The following is a 23,853-nucleotide window of genomic DNA, read 5'->3' on the forward strand; positions in this document are numbered from 1 at the left end:
ACTCCTAAAGTATTTAGAATCGGTATCGTTAATAGAGAAATACCGACGTAGTATAGAGTCTTACTTAGGTATTAGGATATCCGGTAGTTTAAGACTAATACTAGCGTTCTTATAATATAAGTTATAAAAGTCTTTACCGCGTACTCTCTTTACCTTTACTAGCTAATAGAGAGCTTAGTAGTAGGAGTAAACCTTCGTTATAGTCCTAAAGTTAGATATAACCTAAGGTTAGCCCGAGGAGCGGAATACCTTTAGGGGTATAGCGCTAAGATCCGAGATATAACGATATACGCTATACTTAGTATAATTAGAGTATATATAGCTAGAATAGATAGAGTAGTATCTAGCTAGACGACTCGTAGATCCTATCTAGTATATATTATATATAGCGTATCTAGCTACGGCCTACTATATAGGTAATAGTATAGAATATAAACTATATATTTAACCCCTTTCCGGACGGCTTTAGACCTAAGTACGCGGGGCCTATTAACGATATAGAGGATATCGGGTATATACCTAAGAGGTATAGATACCTTAACTATATAACTTATAGTATCGTAGGTTATCGATATATACTAGTTCTCTAACGCGACGTATAGTCTTATAAGTACTATATCGGGAGGTTTAAGAGGTAGTATATAGTATTTAGTAGCTATATCGATTATAGAAGGAACGTTAGGAAATAGGGTCTAATATATTATAGAGTAAGAGGGAGCGTAATAATAGAGTAGTATAAAAAGAAAGTAAGTAACTCGAGCTATACCGGTTTTTTAAACTTATATAGAATAGGAAGTATAGACCTCTATAGACGCGGTCTAAGAAGTACTAAACTATACCGACCTACTTAAGGCGCGTTACTATCCCCTATACGCGACGCGCTAAAACTTCTTAGATAGGTAAGGTATAGGGTAGAAAAGAGATATAAGGCGGTAAATCGAAAAGATAAATACTTAGCTATTACCTAAACTAACTCTTCTTCCTTTTCCCCTTTAGCTCTTATCGTCTCTATACGATATTACCTCCTCCTTCTTTCCTATAACTATTATATCGTTATAGAAATAGAATATACCGATAATAATATAACTAAAAAGGTAGCTATCCGCCGGGGTATAGCGGGTAATCCCGAGTATAAATAGCTAAGGATAATACTACTATCCTTTTAGACCGCGTTTAGTAAGGGCTCTACTATAGAGCTCTATACGTATACTAACTAACCTATTACTAACTAACTTAGTGCCGAGTATATTAGAAGTACTATTCTCTTCTACGTTATTAAACTATAATATACTCTCGTAACTTATAAAGCGTAGATTATAGATATACGCTTACTATCCTAGTCTAATAATACTAAAAGCCTAATCTTAAAGCTATATAGCGATAGTAATAGTAATAAGGAAGGTAATATAGATAGTAAAGGCGATATAGATAGCGATAGCGAAATAGATAGTGATAGCGAAATAGATAGCGATAGCGAAATAGATAGTGATAGCGAAACGGATAGCGAGCTAGATAACCTAAATACTATTAAGTATACCGACTCTAGTGCTTATATATATATTATATATCTCGAGGATTAGTTAGATAAACTTATATATAGGCTATTACTTATACTATATATTATTACTATTATCGGCGGATCCTATACTAAATATTTCGATAAATACTAGGCCTATATTTAGGTAAGTATAGAACCGGCTAAAGAGACTATAATAAACGCTAATTATAATTATTTATAGCTTAAGCCTCCGAAGATAAAAATTATCCGCGTGTAGAAGTAAAAACTTAAAGAATCCTATAATACCTTAGAGTACGGAACTAAATCGAACGTACGTATTTATCTTAGAGGCGTGATCTAGTAGGCGTTATAAATATAGCGGAAGGGATAGGAGACCTTATAGGAGGCTAGGGAGACCGGCTAATAGACCGATAGACCGATAATCTCTACTCTTTAGTCGCTCTTATATAAGCCTCGCTAGACTAGTATACTAGGGCGACGTAACGATAAATAATAAAGAATAAATTCTATATAAGGTAGAGAGAGAAATTAGATATAGAGTGAAGTAGTAAAGGTAGAGAGTAATATAGATAAAATAGATAAAGATATAAAGTAGATATAAAGGATTAGGGAAATACTATATATATACTCCTAGTTCTAATAAAATAATAGAAATATTATCTAACTAGCGTTATTATCCGAGGATTACTATATAGGAACTTTAGAAGTCTCTTCGGATTATATAAATATATATACTCGGGAGCTACCTATTTATTTATAGGCCTCGAGCGGGATACTACTATATATAACTATATAGTAAGAAGGAAAAAAGTGTATTTATATTAATAATAAAAGGAGAGGGAATATATACTATATTAATCTTATATCTATTAGAAATAGATACTATAGTCTAACTAGTAATTCTACTAACTTAATATATATTTAAATTATTTTTTTATAAAACGACTAGTTCGAGCCTAGCCTATTTCTTTTTTTTTCCTATAGCGTTAAAGGAAGCTATACTTCTAAACTTATAATATTTATAGTCTAAGATAGGAATCGATAGTAAAGTCTTATATATAATACTAAACTAAAGTAAATAATTAAAAAAAATTAATATTAAAGAATATATAGAATATATATATTTTTATTAATATATATAAATTATTTACCTATAATAAATATATTATAGACTCTAATAATCTTATAGGTTCACCGAGATAGCTAATATATTAAGATCCTCTAATAAGAGTAGTATTTACTAGTAGAAGTAACGCTAAGTAGCCTTATAATCCTCCTATATCTCGCGTTTAGTAAAACCCTATACCTTAACGGTTAAACGCTATAGCTCTACGCGAGGCCTATATAGAAGCTAATATAAATTACTACTAACGATTAGTAAAGAGTATATATCTAATATATATATTAATATTTACTTATTAATAACGTATAAGGTCGGCACGCTAGTATAGTTCTATAAAAGCCCGCGGATTAGACTTTAGTAGGTTATATATATACTACTTAGTATAGTAAAGATTAGGTATATATATCTAGGGTACCGGAAAAGTATCTACTTTACCTTTAGCCCTAGTCTATATATAACGCTTATAAAAGTAATATTTACGACTTAACTACCGAAGATACCTAACGTATAAAGGTATTATATAAGGGTCTATAAATAGCCTATCGCGGCTATAATCTATAAACCTATAGTAATTATACTTCGGAGTAAGCGCGTTAGCTTCGAGGGGATATCTATTACGAAGTTAGCTTACGTATATAATAGTAGCACTATTAACTTCGTCCTTATATAAAGCTCCGTCGGTACGAAATATAATCTTAGTAGTAACTCGACGACTTAGAGATAGATATAGTATAAAGATAACTTAGAAAGAGAATAATAAAAATTAGAAAAAGAGCTAAGACGTACCTACTTATAGGTTAAAGGTAGTAGTACTTCTATAGATTATCTAGTACGATATCGGTTAAAGCGCGGTATATACGAAATAAAAAAAGGAAAGTTAGTACGGCCGCGGTAGATACTTAGTAGATTAGCGTCTCTAGTATAGAAAACTCTATATAAGCGAGAGTAACCGGTCGTCTACTAAAGTATAAAAGATAGAGAGAGCGAAAAGTATAGGTTAGTAAGTTTATACTATCTACTATTATAGTATATTATAGCGAGAGTCGTTTTAAACGCGCTTTTCTTAATATCGCCGCCGCTATATAGGAGGTAGCTATAGTATAGAGGGAAGAGTGCTAAAATACTAACGGAATATAGTCTACTATATAGATACTAAGTACTTAGATTAATACGTAATAATAGACGTAAATATAATAATTAATAAATCCCTTAACGGCTATAATCGATACGTAAGATATTAATAATATACTAGCTATACCGATAGTAGAGATAGTAACTAGTATACCGCTATATAGAAGAGCCTCTATCTACTAACCGCGAACCTTATTAGATATTAATAGAGGTTCTAAGCCCTACTAGATAGACTAATCTTAGCCTACCGTTAATAGAAGTTCTAAGCCCTACTAGATAGGCTAATCTCGGCCTACTATTAATAGAAGTTCTAAGCCCTACTAGATAGGCTAACCTTAGCCTACCGTTAATAGAAGTTCTAAGCCCTACTAGATAGGCTAATCTCGGCCTACCGTTAATAGAAGTTCTAAGCCTAAGCTAAGCGTTAGTTAAGCGCCGCTAGTATCTAAAAATCTATATCCGCTACTTCTAGGTATAGAAGTTATATATATAGGTAGAAGAAGATATACCGCTATATATCTTTATTAAGGGCCCGCGGTAGAAGAAGTGCTAATACTACTTATTACGCTAAATATAATATATACTAGTAAGTTTATACTATTATACTAATAGAGTATACGCGACTAATATAACTCCTATAGATACTATATAGTATTATAGAGGCTATAATAGAGCGTAAATAAGAGATAGAATTAGCGTAAGCTAACGGATAGAGCGGTATATAGGAAAGTAAGCTATTTTTTATAGCGTATTAGGAGGTATTAAGTTAGTTATAGTACCGCCTAGTTATATAAGATAAGCGAAGGAGGTAGCGTCGGGAGGTAAAATAACGGAAGGAGTAGAAAAATAAAGCGGATATTAATATATATATAGTATTAATTTTAATAATAGATAATAACCTAAATAAATAAAATATACTCTATAAGAAATATAGGTAATATATATAATAGTAGCTATCTATAGAGCTATTCTATACCGTATCTATATCGTAATATTACGCCGAGACTATAAATAAGCTATAATAGTTTTATATTTTATATATATTATAGCCTTATATATATCTATAGTTAACTATTAGAGTATATATTAGGAAATAGGATATAGGAAATAGTAGAATACGATAATATACTATATAGCCGTCCTATATATTATCTTTATATATAAAGTATTTAATTAATAGTTCCGTATACCGTTACTTATCCTAAAATACCTAATAGTAATAGGTATTCTTATAATATTACTTATAGTCGAGATAATACCTATAATAGATATATAACCTTATAGACGTAGTATTACTCCGTATAATCGAAGGCTTTACTCTTTCGTAAAGCTATAAAGCCCGATTATATAACGGGGCGGGAGTCTCGTAAGATAGACGACGTATATACTACTCTATAATAGATATATAGGTATCCCGAGATATATTATCCGATAGTATTAGGATAGGCCGACGATTAGTAGGAACTATAAAAAGGGGCTAAATTAGAAGTTATAGAAGATAATAAAAATAAAAGGAAAGAATTATAAAATATAGATACTTATAGTAGTAGTAGTATCTAAGACCGGGTTATAGGTAGCTAGTTAATATATCTTAGATATAGGGGAGGGTATAGACTACGTAGTTAGCGGTATCCGAAGTATATAGGTAGTCTTAGGGAGAGGCTAAACCGGTAGACTCTAGTTAATAAGTTCTTTAAATTTATTATAAGACCGCTTACTAAGGTAGGTAGATAACGTTATAGAAGAATATATAATCCGGTATATAGTAGAGAGATATATACGGAGTACGTAGGAATATAGGAATATAAAAAGGAGTCGGAAGGTAAGCGGGGAATATAGGCGATATATTAGGGGAAATTTAGATCTAGCCTAATAAACTAATAAATACTAACTAAATATAGAGAAATATATAAGCTATATATAATTATAATCGTATTTATAACTAATTAGAGTAGGTAGGAAAAAAACGAAAACGGGCGGAGCGGGAAAAATATTAACCCTATATAGGATATAATTATATCCTACTAATACGTAGTAGATATATTATATATACGAATATACCCCTTATTATATACCTATACGCCGACGATTATATAATATACTAATATACTAGGTCCCTTAACTCCTAATCTAATAATATCTCTAAGGCCGGGAGATAGATAGACGGAATATATATTTATATATTATAGATATAATATAGTACTTAAAAATAGTATATAGCGTTTCGATAAAGTCGTATATATCGGATCTAGTCGTTATATAGGATACGAGTATAGTAGATAGAATAGCTTTATAATATATATTTATAATCTATATAGAAATATAATATATCTATATAACTAAAAACGATAGATAGTAGATAAAGCGTAGGTATATATCGCGTACTATCGCGAGATAGTTAAAAAAGAGGTATTCTACCGACTTAGTAAAGATATAGAGGATCTTTACTATAAACGACTTAATTAGTAGTAAGTGTAGAGGGAATAGGAGAGTAGGAGAGGGATAGATAGAGGGAGATAAAAAATAAGAATATATATATATAGAGAAATATATATATTTAGTCTAAATATATAATACTATATTAGATATACGATTTTATCTAATATATAAACTAAGATATATACTAAGATAAAAAGATTACTACGATAGAGGATATATAGAAGGACGTAGTACGTAAATAGATAGAAGAATGTAGGTAGCGGAAGGAGTATTTATTATTAATTATAATTATAGAGATAGTGTGGTATACGCGATACGAACGCGAGGGTAGCGATATAAGCGCGAAACGTACGCGAATTTCAAGGTTAGGGGATATAGTGCGGAGTAGAAGGCAAGACATAAAGAATAAATAGATAAGAGTATTTATAGAAAGAAGCGTATCATAAAGTATAGCCGATAGAGGATGAATATAAGATAAGAATAATATGAATATGAAGATAATCTTTTGATGGGGTGCGGAAGTGGGAGACTCGACCACCGTACCGCAGCGGGCAGAAAGTATGGACTAATGAGAGGATGAGAGAGCGGACGAAGGCGGTCTGGAGACCATAAAGTCTAGCAAAGTAGCAAGACCACGATTCATTCAGTAGATTCCATGAAGCACATAGATCCATCCACCTTATTCATATTGGTCATTATTCCAGCACCGGGAAAGCAAGCCATCTCCTCGCTTAGTTGCCCAGAATGACCTTGTGGTCAGCGGGCTTCTCCTCGGGCTCGCCGAAGATATTAATGTTCCAGCGAGGCTTGTTGGCAGTATAGGGGGTATTGTAGCGCTTTCGGTTCTCACCTAGAGCACTGACCTTCTGAATCTCCTCAGCGGTGAGTTCGATCTCCTTGAAGTTGTCACGAATGCGAGAAGGCGTGACAGACTTGGGGATAACACTGTGTCCTCCAACCTGAGACCAGGCGAGACTTCAAGACTGTTAGTTTTCACTGGGCTCTCTCAGGGAAACAGTATGGATAATCTTACATGACGTGGGCAGGGGTGACTTCCTGGCCGGTGCGCTTGGAAACAGCCTCGGCAACTTCCTTGACCTCAGGGCGGGTGATAAGGAGAGGAATGTTGAGCATGTTGTTACCGAAAGCCTGGAGCTTCGAGTCAGCATTGGCCTTCTTTGCTATCAACCCAAAGATGGATACATACGGAGTAAGCAGTGATGTGGATTCCCTTCTGTTGGCAGTACTCAATCAGATCATTGCTCTGGAGCACAGGGTGGCGCTCGATCTGGTTGGCAGCAGGGACGACACCGGTGGCCTTAATGAGAGCCTCGAGCTGTGGGCTGGATTAGCGGACAAGTAACAGATTCTGGAGAAACAATGATACGAACATGCTCGATTGTGTGGTTGGAGACACCGATGGAGCGAGCCTTGCTCTTAGGGAGCTGGGTCATGGCTAAGTAGAGTTAGTCATGTTTTTTTCTGCTAACCGATATTCACTTACCCTTCCAGGTGTCCACAATAGAGACACCATCGTCAATAATCACATCACCGCCCTCAACGGTGCTGTTGGCAACCAGGGGGAAGTATGAATCACCCTTCTGGAAGGCAACAGGCCAGTGGACAAGGTAAAGCTGAGTTGGTTAGCGATGCTTAGCAAGTTCAGTGAATAAAATCTCCATACATCGAGGTAGTCCAACTCAAGCTCGGCAAGGCAGGCATCCAAAGAAGCTTCAACAACCTCGGGGCGGTGCTGGCTGCATGGGGAGTCAATCCTTCTGTAATATCAATAGGTATTGTATCATAGCGTACCTGTTCCAGAGCTTGGAAGTCTGTAGAACCACGTATTAGTTATTTAAACGCTGCAAAATTATCCAGTATGATGATTTACTCACAATAAAGATGTCTTCACGCTTCAGACCGGGAACATCCTTGTAGGCACGCTTGATGCCCTCGGCCACCTCGCGCTGGTTCTGGTAACTGGAAGAAGGTGGAGGTAAGCATGGCGCATCTACAACGGGAGGGTTCGTGATGAAGTTATCGATGCTGCATACATAGTTGCCAAATCCTAGGATACGTTAATGAATGATTCGACATTGAAAGAGAACGATCAAAGAACGATCACGATAGAAGAACATACCAAATGGCGGTAACCGGCCTTCAAAGCCTCATAAACAGCCTCGCCGACCTGACCAGGGGCAGACTGCCAGGTACCAAAGCCCAACTGGCTAAATGTGTGTCAGTAATGGATTCTCTCTCCCTCTTTTGGAGCATCTACTCACGGGATCTGGTGACCGGAGTTGAGAGTGACTTTCTTGCCGAGAGACATTGTGTGATTTCCAGAGAGAATTGGGGGGAGTGAAAACAAAACAGAAAAAACTGGGGAAATCCCGCGTCTTAACTCAAGTTCTCCGGCGGGGCTCCAGACTGTCGACATCCCACGCTGCCCCTCTCGGAGTACACTCCACCGAGAACAATCCAAGTTCAAGCCAAGATGAAGAGACTATACAGCATGTGAGTATATTAGGGTATATTTCCATTCAATCTCTCTCTATAATATGTGTTCGTTTTTTGATTGCTGCCAACTAGAGTACTGTATATCGGCACATACATGCCTGTATGTGTTGTATACAATAGCTTCCCAAACGGGTTAGTGTACTTTCGGCCGTGGTGTGCTGACTCAGGAAATGATGTCATCCACGTCTCGGATTACACAACCAAAAGGAGTGGGGGATCACCGTAAATACCGCTTCAGACTGGTGCATGAGATGTGGTTTACGGAGTAGAGCTAGATATATATACACATGTGCATACGGAGTAGTATCTGCTGAATATCAAGGGATACTCACTCTCCAGCCTTGAAGGGCTCACCACGCTGAACCCGGCAGAATCCCGAGAATCGCATCAATTCTTCTGCCGGCTTGGCATCTCGGACCAACTCCGGCGTCGGCTTGTCGGCCGAAGACCTGGCACATCGAAGTTCTATTGATGGCTATGGGAATATCCAATCCTTTATTCCAGGAGTTTGCGTCAAAATTGCAAGTTTCGAGTCCATTAGTCGGATTTATATTCACAAAACGAGACTGTCCTTGGTAATGCTGATCTACTGGCCCATAAAAACCCTGAGAAGTTCGGGATAGTTCGGGGTACCCAAGCCGGTCACTGGATCCCAGCCCTCTGCCGCAGAGAAGCCATTGGTGTTGCAACCCGCATTGGTACCCTTGGTGACATCGAAGAAAGCCTCTGGATGGGCATACAAGACAGGGTTCACAAAGCCGACGGTGGATTTGCCAGCGGCCAGTCGCTCCTCGTTGATACGCGTGAGGATTGCAGCGAATACAGGTGCTGAGGCCGATGTACCCCCAATCGATGAGGGCAACCCTCTGTTATAGATGATCACCTTGTCCCCAATAGCAGCAACATCTGGATAGCCACGTCCAATGCGGTTGTAGATCCCGTTATTCTCGCCGAAGCTACTATTGTCCACGCTCTTGTAGTATGGATACGAGGGTTTGGCCTTCGCAAAGTAGTCGGCAACAGCCTGAGCCTGGTAATCAGGTGCCTTGTAGATATTGCTGAACCCGCCACCCGACGGGAATCTAGTCACAGCTTGTTCATTGTGATCTTCTGGCTCGGATCCCGAGGGGATTTCAGTGCCTCCTACTGCAGTCAAGTAGGGACAAGAGGCAGGAAAGTCGGGAGCGAATATTCTGCCATTCCCGCCAAGGCAGTTGCTCGGAGTGGGATCACCCCCTCGTCCGGCTACACCAGAGTCTCCCGAAGCGACGACCACCGAGACCCCCATTGTACCAAGCTTCATGAATTCAGCACACTGGCGGCGCTGGTAAGAAAGGGGGAGATCCGCCTCGGCGGAGCCATATGAAATGGAAATGACCTTGGGCGGATCATACACGCCACACTGTAGGGAGCCCTTGTAGCCTCCCTCGGCCGGATTCGGATATGAAGGGTCCAAGGGCGAGATAGTGCTGCAGTAAGAGCCATCGATAGCATCCAAAAATGTGTTAAGGAAGCCTTTGAAGGTATAATCATTCTCGTAAATCATATCATCAGATTGGAAAAGGATCGAGTTCTGCGGCCAGATGATAGGATAGGAAATCTGGAAATCTAGATCGGATTCGGCTCCAGCATTGAAGATCTCTGCCGGAGCCTTGCCACCATCAATTGACTTGAGCGTCGGGTGAGTGCCTGTGGGGATTTTGCTGCTAGATAGTCAGTTCAGAATTCATCTGGAACCGATGAAAATGTACAAGGTAACATACGAGTACAATGTGGAGAAGAACAAGTCCAGATCTTCCTGGGCGTAGACATCTCCGATACCTTCAAAGATTCCCAGTTCGTTTCCTTTGGTGGCGGAGTGGCCCTCACTGATGTTATACATCTCTATATGCTTGTCAGAATATCCGGCGCAAAAGGACTTGCAACGATATCATTTACTTTGGATGCATTGAGCTGTGATGGCAAGAGAGCAAAACGATGACGCCCCACTCAATAGCTCTTCAAATGGCATGAGGATCGGCTCAAGGATAGGGGGAAGCCCGTTCCCAAACCGTTTCTGTTTGACGTTGGATCTCCGGACAGCGGTCACTTCCCGGAGTGAGATTCCTGGAGTAATATAGTCGACATGTTCACGTACAGAGCTTGGGAGGTGATATCTGTACGTAAAAGTCAGCAAGGCTGCATTCTGCTGACATTAATTATGAAGGCCTTACTCTCGACAACCCACGTGCGATCGGCCTGTTTCAGCATGCAAATAGACGTAGTACTTTGTACGTAGCAATTCCTCCAACTCCTCGACATCCGCATCGAACTGGATCCATTGCTTGTTGACTGACTGTGTGATGCGATCGCCTGCAATTCCAGCCGACTCTAGCCATGAACGCACATCATTCACGCTCTTTTCAGTTGGGGCGAACAGGTCATGTACTTCATGAGCCGACAGGTGTTGACCATATCGGCTTGAGGAGGGGTTCGATCTAACCAGATCTTTGTCAGCCCCAGAAGATCAAACATCGAATGTGTAGGTCCATACAAATCCATGAGCAGGTCATGCCCATAGTCTAAGTTAGACTGGGTCAGCCCGATTCGCACAGGCAGTGACACATTCCCATCGAGCTTTTTGCCTTCAACCCAAGCTTTTGGGGTGAAGTCACGACGCTCGTGCAATTGGTAATTGTGGGCGGTTGGTACAGCAATCGCGCTCGCCGCCAAAGCGCAAATCAGGATGAAAAATTTCATGGTGATGATCTCCGGAGTTTGCCGGTTCAGCTTTCACCCTGGAAATTGCGATCTGATTCAGAAAGATCAGACTCATGGGGCCAGCGGGGACCGCATCATTTATAGGATCACCTATACCGCATCATTCTCCGCCTATAATCCATCTCCCGAATCATCTCACACTAAGAGAACAAATACGCCCATAGCGCATCTATTGTCAGCGAGCCTTCGGCCGTCGAACCCAAACTCCCATTAGTCGATATTCTCTCTCTTGGTGAAACCGTGATAAGCGTTTGGGGCTGGGCCTGGATGGGGCTTTCAGGGTCAAGGGTCATTGATTCGGTGGGCTGGGATCACCCAAGAGGAAATGCAGCCAGTCGATCACTGATGCTAAGACACCGACAGGAAGGCAGACGGGGCAATGATAGAGCTTGTCATGCTTTGGTGGCGTTAACTCTGCACTCGACCGCTCCCTGTCTTCTGATTCGTGTCTGATCTGAGAGTTGGCCATCCGGGTAAAGTTCCTATATTGTACGGAGTGCCATTCATCTACTCTGTACAAGCCCAAATCAAATCGGCAGCTCTCGGAAGGTTCAAAAGGATATTAGGGGTCACGAGGGGGGGCCATGTGAATATTATTGACACGGAGAGTATATCTTCTCGTGATGTGGTTGCTTTCTTCGGCGACTTTCAATAATCGTCGTCCCCGGTTCAATCGACGGCGGAAATTCACGGCATCCGCCGAGTGCATTGTTGGCCTCGTGAGAGATTCCTTTTTCAACCTCCGAGCAAACAAGGTCTTACAGTCCGAGAGGACAGCCTCGGGAGAATAATGGCCATCGCCTTATGTGAACAAGAATGATCATAGGCTATGCATAGGCCAATGTGTACCTCGGAAGAAATCCGCCCCTGGGGGATTGACTTGCGAGAAGACCATGAAATGCGACCGATTAAACACAAAATCCAAGAACCACTGATTCCCCGTGCTCGTCTGTATTTGGGTGTGGGGACAGTGCTTGGTCTCTCCTAAGAATGCCTCCGTTGAATCTTAATTGCAAGATTCTCACTATGATTTGATGCCGAAATGAGGTCTATGATCCTTATTCCAAGCCCCTGAGCACCCCCGCATTGACAGATGCCGATCATTGCATCCTAGCCAAGTGAACAGAGGGCGATGCTTTACTCCATAGGTCCAAGTTCGTTCTCAAGCTCACTCAACTAATAATGCTGAAGTATCGACTTCAGCTGAAAGTTCCAGAGCTATCAGAACAACCTGCCTTGGCGAAATGATAGCAAACCCAATGTGAGCACTCGAGATGACGTCGTACCGACTTGCAAGGGAATTATCCCTCACGGATACTACAGAAGACCAGATTGGCATTGAAGCTTGCATCGCAGCCATCATCCACCCACTACGCGGCTGCCTAAACTCCGCATACGGACGATGATCTCAGTGGCATTGAAGGTCTGATACAGGAAACCAGAGAACAGATGCAACGTCGCGGGCAGAAACACGGTTGCATGTGCCTTCTACAGGCATGAGTCATGCGAGAAAAGGAGGATAGCTCCATTCAAGAGAGAGTCCATTGTAGCTCTTGGGGCATTTCAAGCACCGGGCTACAATGTATAGTAACTGCGGATGGCCTCGGCAGTTAGGACGCGGGTTAATGATGAACGATCAACTTGAGATCTCAATGTGAATTAGGCGCCAGCACCCAAAGGCACTTGCAGATCAGATTTGAGGTCCGTTCACTCAACTGTCATCCAAAGTTCCACTGTAAAGATTCGCTATGACCATCGAGGCCCGAATTCTCTGTTCCATGACCCCGGCACGGGTATATTTCAACTTCCGTGTCTTGGTTGCGGGAAGAGAACATTCAAACCGATGAAGTGCTATTCGGAGGGGATGGGGGTCATGGTGCCCCCCTCGACTGGGGGTAAGCAACCATTCACGACCCGCACCATTTCCATAATAAATCGACCAGCTGTTGTCGATGCAATGGTTTAGCAATGTAATCGTCCATCCCCTTGGCCAGATATGTCTCTGCATCCCCTTTCAGGGCATTGCCTGTCAGTGCAAGAATAGGCACGTCGACCTTCATCTGTCGAATGTGTTCCGTGGCGGTCAATCCGTCCATGACTGGCATGTTGATGTCCATCAAAATAACATTGTAGGTCAAAGGCTTCTGCTTGACCATTCGCACTGCTTCCGCGCCATCCCAGGCTGCGTCAACACGCGTAAAGCCCAGGCTGCTGAGAAGCTTCAACATGATAGTTTGGTTAACTTTGTTGTCTTCGACTAGGAGGATGTGTTTATGTGGGGCGATCTTTTGGAGCGACGCGGAGTGATCGGACGCCCCGGGTGTAACAGGTGGCAGCCTGGGCTTTGTTGACGATATCGGGGAGGTAATACGAGACAGCTTAGCTGTCATCCAGAACACACTACCGGGTCCTTCTGGGTTGGCATGGAACCCAATCGCTCCATCCATCAATTCTGCCAGACTCTTGCAGATCGAGAGACCAAGACCAGTGCCCTGGTATCGTTTGGTGGCGGTGTCCGCAAATCGAGTAAAGGGGGTGAAAAGGGTGCTTGCGGCATCCTCTGGCACACCGATACCAGTGTCTACCACTTGGGTAGAGATCACATACAGATCCGGGTTCTTTTCATCGATTGCATAACTAGCATGGACTCGAACATGACCATTCTCGGTGAACTTCACCGCGTTTGTGACTAGGTTTTGCAAAACTTGGCGGAATCGTAGTGGATCACCTTTCAGATTCGCAGGGAATCCCTCGCTGACATCGCCTGAGATTTTCACTCCGGGTTTGAGCGCCGACTGACAATTCCGAACCACGGCAGTGATCACATTAGGGATGTTGAGAACATCCGGGTTCAAGGGAAAGGTTCCCGACGAGAGTTTCGAATAGTCCAGCACATCGTTGATAACCTGTAGCAAAATAGATGTTGAATCTTCAAGGATAGTGGCAAATTCCCGCTGCTCATCATCCAACTCGGTCCTTAATAACATCGTCAAAGCCAAGAGCATCCCATTCATCGGGGTGCGCAATTCATGGGACATGTTAGCTAAAAAGTCAGACTTGAGCTTGGCGGATTCTTCAAAGGCATTGATCAAACGGGCCTCAGCCGCCCGGCGTTCTGTCAGGTCGCGAGTGACTTTCACAAAGCCCACATGGCTGCCATGCTGGTAGATGGCGGTGATCATGACATTAGCCCAGAATCGGCTGCCATCTTTTCGATACCGCCAGCCCTCATCCTCGACCTTTCCTTCTCGTAGACAGACCTCTAACTCGCGGGCCGGCTTATTGATTTCGCGATCGTCGCGACCGTAGAAGATGGAGAAATGCTGACCGATGATGTCGGATGACGTGTATCCCTTCAAAATAGCGGCTCCGGAATTCCAGGTCGCAATATGGCCGCGCGTGTCCAGCATGAAAATGGCATAATCCCTGACCGTGTCGATCAAGATTTTATAGGTTTCGTTGAGGTAAGTTTGTTCGCTAATGGAGCGCGACCTTTCCCGTTGGCGGTGCTTGGCCCGCTGGGCTTCCAGGAGTACGTAAATTAAAACATCATCTTCAAAAATTGGCGTCACGCTGAGTGAAAAGAATGCGTCGGGTTCTACCACATAAACGCGTTTAATGACCTGTGCTTCGCGGGTTGATATGGCAGTGCTGAGGGCACCGCTCAGGGATGCGATGTCGGGGGCTGGGAGGATGGAGGGGAGGAGGTCGTAAACGTTCGAAGTCAACAGTTCTTCTCGCGGCCTCTTGAAGACTTCCACATGACTGTTGGATACTTCGACGACTCGTAGGGTGTCATCTAAAACGAGAGTAGGTTTGCTGCGCAGGGGGCGTTAGTAATTGGATCTTCTCCACGGGGAATCCCAGATTTCGATGTCACAGAGGGCGATTCTCACGGTGTCAGTCGATATATGCGACTCAAGGATATGTTATTTGGCTGTTTAGCATCGTTGTCCGGTTTCTGGAGCGGTTGCTGGATGGCAAGATTTAAATCGTTTTCAGCCGGAGGAGTGAGCACCATAGCGACATTGTTCGTAGGGCGGCACTCGGCGATTCTCAGATGAAGCATCTGATCCACAGGCATATCGCTGACAGCCTGGATGAATGTGAGGATGACATTCAAATGGTGATGTCGCGAAGGGATATGAAAATGTCAAGAGACGCAAAGCAAAGCGAGTGGACGGGACCGATCCCCGGCGGGGTTCCAGACCGAAGTGGATAAACGAAGCCAAAAATGTCCAAAATCAAGGAAATCCAGATGGATCGATCACAAACCGAGGGTAATTTTCTCCATGTAGCCGAGATTCACAGAATCCACGTCATTGGAATCCTGCAATATAGCTTTGGACAATTCTTATACATGCAGTACGTGTAGAAATAGGAGTATCAACGGTATATATCTCCCCAGTACTCCAGACAAGGCCCCGTCCAGGCACACGCCCCTCTGGTGGCGAAAAATGACGAGGGGAAACGACTAGAGCCTGGCCCTACTACGTTTTTGATTCAAGGATATCCCTGCACGTTGTCTTACATCCACTACGCTGACTCTTCCCGTGGCCAAAATCCCAGGTTTATACTACATTGTAAGGGTATCTAGATGGGCTTACAAACACCCTTACATGGGTGTCTCACAGTATCTAGACTTGGGTATTCGGGAATAATCTCAGGAGCTAACTAAAGCGCGCGTGCAATCTCCATTTGACCAGCTAGGGGTGGCCCAAAACGGGTTGGACGACTCATACCTCCACAGATGGTCTTTTTGCTTCATTCCACCCAAGACCATCTCCTTAGAGACGGGGGAATCACATCGCCATATTCTTTGTCATTTAGAAAATAGAGAATACCGCATGGGTTAATTACTAGAAACACATCTGCCCTCGAGAAACAGCGACCATCCAACACCATGGGGAAGCCATTCATTCACCCATTGCAATAATAAGCCCTAAAGGTTCTCGGGTGACCAATGGCGTTCGAAACCCCCCAAAATCCGGTACAAATCTGCCCCTTGGGAGAATGATCGGCCTGTGTGGTTATGTCCTTAGGGTAAGACCCCCAAGGTGAATGAATGCCTCTATAGAGGTCGTGGGCGGGGGCGCGGAAGAGGACGGAAACAATAAGTACGAAGGACGAAGGACACATCTAGGCCCCGAGGCACTTATACCTTCAAATAGCTCGTCCAAAAGGGACTCTCTTGGTATTCACCTTCATCCTTTGTCTGATACCATCATGCGAGACATGAACCACGATGGATTCAGAGAGGTCTGGGGGATCAGGGTATGGGCAATAAAGTGGGTCACGTCCTCTGGCACGTCTTTTCGCTCTTTTCTCCTCATCCGTTGCCCAGTCCTTCGTATACAACATATAATCAGACGAGAACGCGGACTCTAACAATCCAGTCGCACTTCCATGGGGTACTGGACCATCCGCTATTGGTCTTGATTCCTGCGGGCTCACCACCCTGCTCCATGCAGCGGAAGTGTCCCAGTGACGCCTTTTAGCTCTCGGTCCAAGCCGACTCAATACTGGACGAACTTGGGCTCGAGATATTTCTGGTTTGTCCAGAATGGAGACTGAGAAACGTCGGGGATATTCATGGAGCCAGGTGGGTGTCATCGCAGTTGATCCCCACTATAGTCGAGACTGTTGTCTATTTTTATCTTATTTTTTATTCCTATTCGTCGATTAGAGACATACGCATCAATTTGAATTAATTGGTTTCATATCCTAGGACGTCCCTGAAGATCGGCGTAATGAGATCGCCATTCTTCAAGACCGAGATGCCGAAGAGATCTTGCCCTATGACGCCGATGATTCGCCTTTTCCAGAAGTGCGGGCTGTCATTCAGCCAGTCAATGACTTGACGCTACCTGTAAATACAGTCCGTATGTGGACTATTGGTATTGCGTTTACTATTGTATGTTGCGTCCGACCAGGCGATTGTCAAGGCACGCTAACTCCTGCAGGTCGGGAGTGGACTAAACCAGTTCTTCAGCTTACGACAGCCCAGTGTGACTATCAGTGCTCTAGTGGCACAATTACTGGCCTTTCCAGTAGGATGTGCCTGGGCGAGGTGGACTCCTCTCGGAGTGCTGAATCCCGACCGTCGTTTCAATATCAAGGAGCATGCCTTGATCACCATCATGGCGAACGTCTCAATTGGCTCTGCTGCTGCTACCCAGGTAATTGAGGCCATTGTCAAGTTCTATCACATGCCATCGCAAGGCGGGTTTGAGGTGCTATTGTGCATTACCACGCAATTATTTGGTTTCGGTTTAGCTGGTCTGGCCTCGCGGTGGCTGGTCGAACCGGCATCGATGCTATGGCCGCAAGTTTTGTCCAATGCAGCACTTCTAACTACTCTCCACTCTCGCCGCAATACTATCGCAGATGGATGGCGGATCACTCGGCTTCGCTTTTTCCTTTATGTGTTCTTTGGGAGCGCAATCTGGTACTTCGCCCCGGGATATCTCTTCACGGGTCTCAGCACCTTCGCCTTTATTTGCTGGATTGTGCCATCCAATGTGGTAGTAAATCAGCTCTTTGGGCAAACCACCGGACTGGGTATGTCGGTATTGACCTTTGACTGGGCCCAGGTGGTTTATGCCAACCACAGCCCCCTATTAGTGCCCTTCTGGGCTGGTATGAATGTGATGGGATCATTTGCTCTCTTCTTCTGGCTCGTGTGTCCCCTCGTTTACTATACCAATACTTGGTATTCCGCACACCTGCCGCTTCTAAACTCCAATACCTTCGACAACACTGGGAGGCCTTACAACACCAGACGTATCATGGGCTCTCGGAGTGAAGTCAACGAAAGTGCTTATCGGGACTACTCCCCGATGTTTCTCCCTGCCGGCTATGCGATCACATTTGGTGTCGCCTTTGCTAACCTGACAGGTATTTTCTTCCATGTCATGCTATACCATGGCAAGGACTTGTGGGAACAATGGAAAGGCAATAGCAAACAAGACGTTCATAGTCGACTCATGTCTTCGTACCAAGCTGTCCCCTGGTGGTGGTCCGTTGCAATCACTGCCGTGATGTTTATATTGAGTATTGTGACCAACGAAGTGTGGCACACGGACCTACCAGCATGGGGTGTATTTGTGGCTTTCGTATTACCAGTGGTCTACTTTATTCCTGTGGGCGTCATCAAGGCCCTGACGAACATCAGTAGCAACCAACTCAACCTGCTCACGGAATTCATTGGTGGATATGCCTTTCTCGGACGACCAGTGGCTAACATGGCTTTCAAATTTTACGGCTATGTCGCTGTCCAACAGGGATTGGAGTAAGTGCTGTTGATGCCACACAAAAGAGATTTGATTAACACCATACTAGATTCGTCGCCGATATGAAATTGGCTCATTATATGCACATCGCACCACGGCTTCTCTTTGTGGCTCAAGGCCTGGCCACACTTATTGGCGCCGTTGTTCAATGTGGTGTGACAGTCTTCATGATCACCAGAATCGAGGACGTGTGTACCCCCGAGGCAGCTGGAAATTTTATCTGCCCTCACGGACAGGTCACATACTCCTCGTCTCTCATTTGGGGTGAGCTATATCGTCTCTTCACTTTCCTTCCACCGGTTCATAGCTGACATATTTTCAGGTGCTGTTGGTCCAGGTCGATTGTTTTCTGCCGGGCAGATATATAGCAATCTGCTTTGGTTTTTGCTTGTTGGACCAGCAGTAGTAGTCATTACCTATCTCCTGGGCCGTCGGTGGAAGTCCCTCAACTATATCTCCTGGCCCGTTGCCTTCGGTGCAATGAGTCAAGTCCCACCTGCTACTGGTATCAGCTTCTCCTCGTGGTGGATCGTCAATCTCATATTCAATGGCATACTCCGTCGCCGGAAGCCTGCATGGTGGTCCAAATACAGTACGTCGACTTTTCCTCTTTCTCCTCTATTTTCGCCTTCGTTGCTGATTGCCTGCAGATTATGTCCTATCCGCCGCGCTGGACTGTGGCGTTGCAGTCGCCACAGTTATTATATTCTTTTGCATCACTCTCCCAGCTGGTTCATTGAGCTGGTGGGGTAATAACGTGTCTCAAACCACAGCGGACGGTAGAGGCACACCCTACAAGGGCTTACCAGCGCAGGGCTACTTTGGGCCTCCGAGGGGAACATGGAACTAATCATGAACCCTTGACTACTGCTGAATTTTAGCTTCTCCCGACACATATTGCTATCGTTCTTTACCTTCCTTGTTTACACACTATATGTTGAACATACAGGAGGCGGACACAATCTTTTGGATACCCCTGCACATTCGGCTGTTTGGCATGACGTTTCTTCTCATTTCATGGCTCATGGACACGTAAAATATCGATCTTCACGAAGCAAATCTGGCTATCAAACTTTGACCGATCGCCCACCTACATAGACTTTGGCAATATTCCGATCATCCCCAGTCATCAGAAACTTCTCGAATATTGTTTGAATACTATCTTCCTCTTCAACCGGGCTCATCACTCCTGGCTGATCAAGATCAGTAGTGTGAATTTCAAGCGCATCGAACTCTTTCCCAACGGCAAAATTACCGACTCGGTCATCGAGCCCACAAACTTGGGCACCACCTAACGTAGCAAGGAAGAAGCCTTCATTCATGGAAAGCGCAGGATCCCGTCCTTGGGTCAACATCTGCTGCGCATTTGACACAATAAAAGCCTGCTTCATAGCATCCAGTATGGATGACGAGTAACCACCGCCGCTATCGGTGCCCAGACCAACTTTGATACCACGGCGCAGATATTCCCGCACAGGTGCCACCATGAACTCTTGCATAGTTGTATTCGCGATCGGGCAATGAGCAACGCCACAGCCAAGTTCCTGGATGCGGCGAATTTCACTCTCTTGTAGGAAGATGCAGTGGGCAAGAATGGAGCGATCATTCAGTAGACCGTATCGCTGATAGAGATCAGCTTCTGTGTCAAACTCTGGGAAAAGTTGGCGCGTGAACTCGATCTCCTGCTTCGCTTCATTGAAATGCGTTTGGATTGGGAGATCAGGATGTTCACGCGCGATAGCACCAAGCCCATCCAGCAACTCCGGCTCACAGGATATCGCAAATCGTGGGGTCAGTATCGGTTTCACCAAATGGTATGTTGGGTCAATCTTTTGAACGTGGTTGATGAACTCTCTCGTCTCGTGCAGCGAATCCGACACCGACGCATCCCGATACCAGTCCGGGGCATTCCGGTTCATGTTACACTTGCCCACCAGCGCGCGCTGTCCTTTCTCAAGGCAGACATCGGCCAGGATCCGACTTGCGCGACCATGATGAGAGCCGTAATATGATGCCGTAGTAATGCCTTGTTGCAAAAAGCCTGACACGCAAGAGGCGTACATTCGTTTGGCATATTCCGGGTCTTCAAACTTCGCCTCGTGGGCAAACGTGACCTTATTCAACCAGTCAAGCAACGAGATTCCTCTTCCGACGCCACGCTGTGCCCATTGGGGTGCATGGTTGTGAGTATCAACAAAGCCGGGGCATAAAAGCTCCCCGCGCTTAAGATGCTTCACCGGGAAGACGTCGGGCGTGTAGCCATATTCCGATGCAATGGCGTTGATCTGTTGTGGTTCCACGCCCGCTTGTAGTGCCTCAATCTTTCCATCTTTTCCCACCAGTACGAAGCAATTCTCTAGGATCTCGAGGTCATCCAGACTTTGGGAATGGATAACTGTGCCGTGAAAGGCGAGGGGAAGTCCCGATGCCGGGGTAGTCCTCGTATCGAGTTCTTCCATATTCGATGGAAATTCAGTAATCAACGCTTGTAATTATTCCGAGGTAGCAGCTAATTTCCCACGATGTCCATTTACAAAGTTGATGTCGAAGGAAGAGTGTGGATGCCCATGTGTCCAGGTGAGTTGAGGGGCATTAATAATCGGCATATGCACCGGTCTCTGCCCAGACAGCCGGAGGGAGTTGGGCATCTTCTTTTCTGGCCACTGAAGTCTTCGCAGTCATTGGGATATATCCTCAATTTAATGGAGTCTGGTTTATAATTGTAACAAACTCGCAGAATATTAACATGAAAAAAGAAAAACCTGATATAAAACTCCGTCTACCTCCAATAGAGCACGGTTTAATATACAGAGAAAGAGATTCGTTCAAAGGGTATAGTAGGATGCCATCTCTTCCTGGAACCAATTGTACGAGTAAAGGAGTTGATCTGCCATATGTGGATCGATCAATGGAACAGTTCCACTGTCATCAACGAGTAAGACGTCGTCGAGGACAGGAGCGAGTGGGACCGGGGGTGGAGGGGGTGGAGGGGGCGGAGGGGGTGGAGGGGGTGCAGTCAAGGACATTGACGGATGAGATGGTATGAGTGTAGGGGATAAAGCTGGCGGCTGCGGTTGGTAAGGATGATGATGATGTTGCTGGTAAGCCATTTGGCTGAATATCATTGTGCTTTGGTGCCGGAACGTCTCTGCCAACCGATCAACCCCAGGCCGGCGCTTGCCAAATTCTTCCAAAAGTACGACGACCGCCTGAATGCCACGACGCATAGTCTGTTCTTCGGGCTGCCAGGGGGGGTTCTGCGATTCGCGTAAGGAGCGCGCGTTCTGCTCAAGGCACCACAGGATAGTGATACCTGCAAAATACAATTGACTCAATGTTAACCAGATCCATTTCAGCTTGCCTACCGAGTAGCTATCCCAATAAGATCGAATCACCTGGATGCTAGAATCACCGCAACTGATAATACTGATTATATCGGGAGTCGGATTGCGAGGGCTAGGACGGTACATCAAGAGAATGGTGGTGTAGTAAAGATAATCGTAATAAGAAGTGGAATAGAGAAGTGCCGATGGATACACTGGAGCCATCATGCGCCAGTCATCGACCTCTCGGCGGAATTGACTGAGCATAGCGGTAGCTTCTTGGGGTGGGAGTCGTGGCAGGCTGCTATATACTACCGGCGAATGGTCAGAGTAGGAGAAAAGGAAGCATATCGCACTTGGGCATCACTTACAGTATTGATAGATGCGCGAAAAGATCCGCCGCAAGCGTATCACCTGCAGAGGAATCGTCGTCGCGCTCGCACCAGGCACCTCTGTTCCATCGTCATTGAGCTCTCGCAAGAGGCTTACACTAATATCTTCGTCGGCAATTCCCAGTGGACGCCCCAGGGTGCTGGCAATGAGGCGATCCAAATTGTAGAGGCTCCAAAAAGCACGCTTAGCCATCTCTTCTTCAGCAATGCTAGGGTATGCCCGCATTTTATGAAGACCGATGCTAGTCGATAACCTCATCGCCGCACCGAGGATATGCCAAATGCTGGGCCCAGCAGTCGCAAACATTGTATACAAAGCCAATCCTAGGAGCGCCCGCACAGCTGCCAAGTCTTCATTCTGCAATGCCAGTGGGAGGGTCTCCTGGCTGGCATGATAGAAATCGGCAGCCTGCATCGGGTCCGCCGACCCAATCAGAAGCGAGATGGCAATGACAATATGATAAGTGTTATGTGTTTCCGGCGACGGAATACCACCAGTATAGATGTGGCGCAGATAGCTCATGAACTCCGGACGGGATAGGAATGGGTATTGGTAGCCCATGCTATCAAAATATTGTCCAGCCAACCGTTCAGCTTCCTCCAGCGACGACAAACGTAGGACCCGTGGAGCGGAAGATGGTCGCGCGACCGACGGTCGGCGATGCTCGAGCTGATCGCGGAATATTTCACCCACGTTGGGGAGCTCTGGGCATACTCCGGTTGACGCCTCCGAGGGTCCCGCCGTCACAGAAGAGCCAGTGCCTGCAGGGCTAGGTATTGAGGTTGTAGAACGATTTCCCCCGGTCGCAATCATTGTGGGCACCTGGTACCACCAATCCGGATCTCCCTCGCCATCTAGTGGTGTGCCGGTGGGTAATTCCGCCACAGAGAGGCCCGACTTGCGTCGGACAACCTCCTCCAACCATTGTACACGTTTCTGAAGATTCTCGAGCTGGTCCCGGGGCACGGAGGCGCTAGCGACTTGAGGACCGGGCGGGGGGATGGTGCATCGGACTCCGGCGCGAGTGCAGGCCGAGCAATTGGGGTATCGGAAATCGCATTTCTTCTTCCTTTTGCGACAGAAATCACAGGCTGTCGACACACGTTTGCTGCGAGAATGACCGGGCACGTCTATATGTGGAGGTTGGGATTCAGAGGGCCAGGTACAATTGATCGAGTCCAAACGGAACTTGCCCAGTTGATCGCGGAAGTCCTTATTGCCAGATGAGCTCATGGTGCCACAGGGCCACTCAAGCTCTCCATCCCAAACACATCGACCAATGTCATTGAAAGAATATAGTGAAGGCACATCAGAAGAAGAAACAAAAAGTGGGGGCAAAAGAAGAGCTTGGCTTCT

At 44.8% G+C, this 23,853-nt stretch overlaps 6 protein-coding genes across 6 annotated transcripts; 1 reads left to right on the forward strand and 5 right to left on the reverse strand.

Annotated features, from left to right (window-relative positions):
• Nucleotides 1–6,943: 6,943 nt before the first annotated feature.
• akr1 (putative aldehyde reductase (AKR1)) lies at nt 6,944–8,541 on the reverse strand (the record flags this gene model as incomplete). The annotated part of the gene is made up of 11 exons (XM_057176294.1): nt 6,944–7,187; nt 7,246–7,361; nt 7,420–7,548; nt 7,604–7,668; nt 7,717–7,846; nt 7,897–7,969; nt 8,025–8,044; nt 8,108–8,192; nt 8,267–8,280; nt 8,353–8,440; nt 8,495–8,541. 11 exons carry the CDS (start codon nt 8,539–8,541, stop codon nt 6,944–6,946), a joined length of 1,011 nt encoding a protein of 336 aa, XP_057030596.1.
• A 774-nt stretch (nt 8,542–9,315) lies between these two features.
• Nucleotides 9,316–11,468, reverse strand: N7457_005250 (S53 family peptidase; the record flags this gene model as incomplete). The annotated part of the gene is made up of 5 exons (XM_057176295.1): nt 9,316–10,435; nt 10,493–10,613; nt 10,668–10,885; nt 10,943–11,206; nt 11,263–11,468. 5 exons carry the CDS (start codon nt 11,466–11,468, stop codon nt 9,316–9,318), a joined length of 1,929 nt encoding a protein of 642 aa, XP_057030597.1.
• Nucleotides 11,469–13,396: 1,928 nt separating this feature from the next.
• Nucleotides 13,397–15,573, reverse strand: fos-1 (sensor histidine kinase/response regulator Fos-1/TcsA; the record flags this gene model as incomplete). The annotated part of the gene is made up of 2 exons (XM_057176296.1): nt 13,397–15,308; nt 15,386–15,573. 2 exons carry the CDS (start codon nt 15,571–15,573, stop codon nt 13,397–13,399), a joined length of 2,100 nt encoding a protein of 699 aa, XP_057030598.1.
• Nucleotides 15,574–17,052: 1,479 nt separating this feature from the next.
• optE (uncharacterized protein) lies at nt 17,053–19,631 on the forward strand (the record flags this gene model as incomplete). Its single annotated transcript, XM_057176297.1, has 6 exons — nt 17,053–17,091; nt 17,218–17,403; nt 17,453–18,780; nt 18,831–19,045; nt 19,104–19,373; nt 19,432–19,631. 6 exons carry the CDS (start codon nt 17,053–17,055, stop codon nt 19,629–19,631), a joined length of 2,238 nt encoding a protein of 745 aa, XP_057030599.1.
• Nucleotides 19,632–19,848: 217 nt separating this feature from the next.
• Nucleotides 19,849–21,240, reverse strand: N7457_005253 (putative guanine deaminase; the record flags this gene model as incomplete). The annotated part of the gene is made up of 1 exon (XM_057176298.1): nt 19,849–21,240. The coding sequence occupies one exon, from the start codon at nt 21,238–21,240 to the stop codon at nt 19,849–19,851; it is 1,392 nt and encodes a 463-aa protein (XP_057030600.1).
• Nucleotides 21,241–21,606: 366 nt separating this feature from the next.
• N7457_005254 (putative C6 transcription factor) lies at nt 21,607–23,730 on the reverse strand (the record flags this gene model as incomplete). The annotated part of the gene is made up of 2 exons (XM_057176299.1): nt 21,607–22,415; nt 22,476–23,730. The coding sequence occupies 2 exons, from the start codon at nt 23,728–23,730 to the stop codon at nt 21,607–21,609; spliced, it is 2,064 nt and encodes a 687-aa protein (XP_057030601.1).
• Nucleotides 23,731–23,853: the final 123 nt, after the last annotated feature.

This window comes from Penicillium paradoxum, assembly GCF_028828445.1.
Source record: "Penicillium paradoxum strain IBT 22861 chromosome Unknown utg000005l_segment0_segment0, whole genome shotgun sequence".
NCBI classification, from domain to species: Eukaryota; Fungi; Ascomycota; class Eurotiomycetes; order Eurotiales; family Aspergillaceae; genus Penicillium; species Penicillium paradoxum.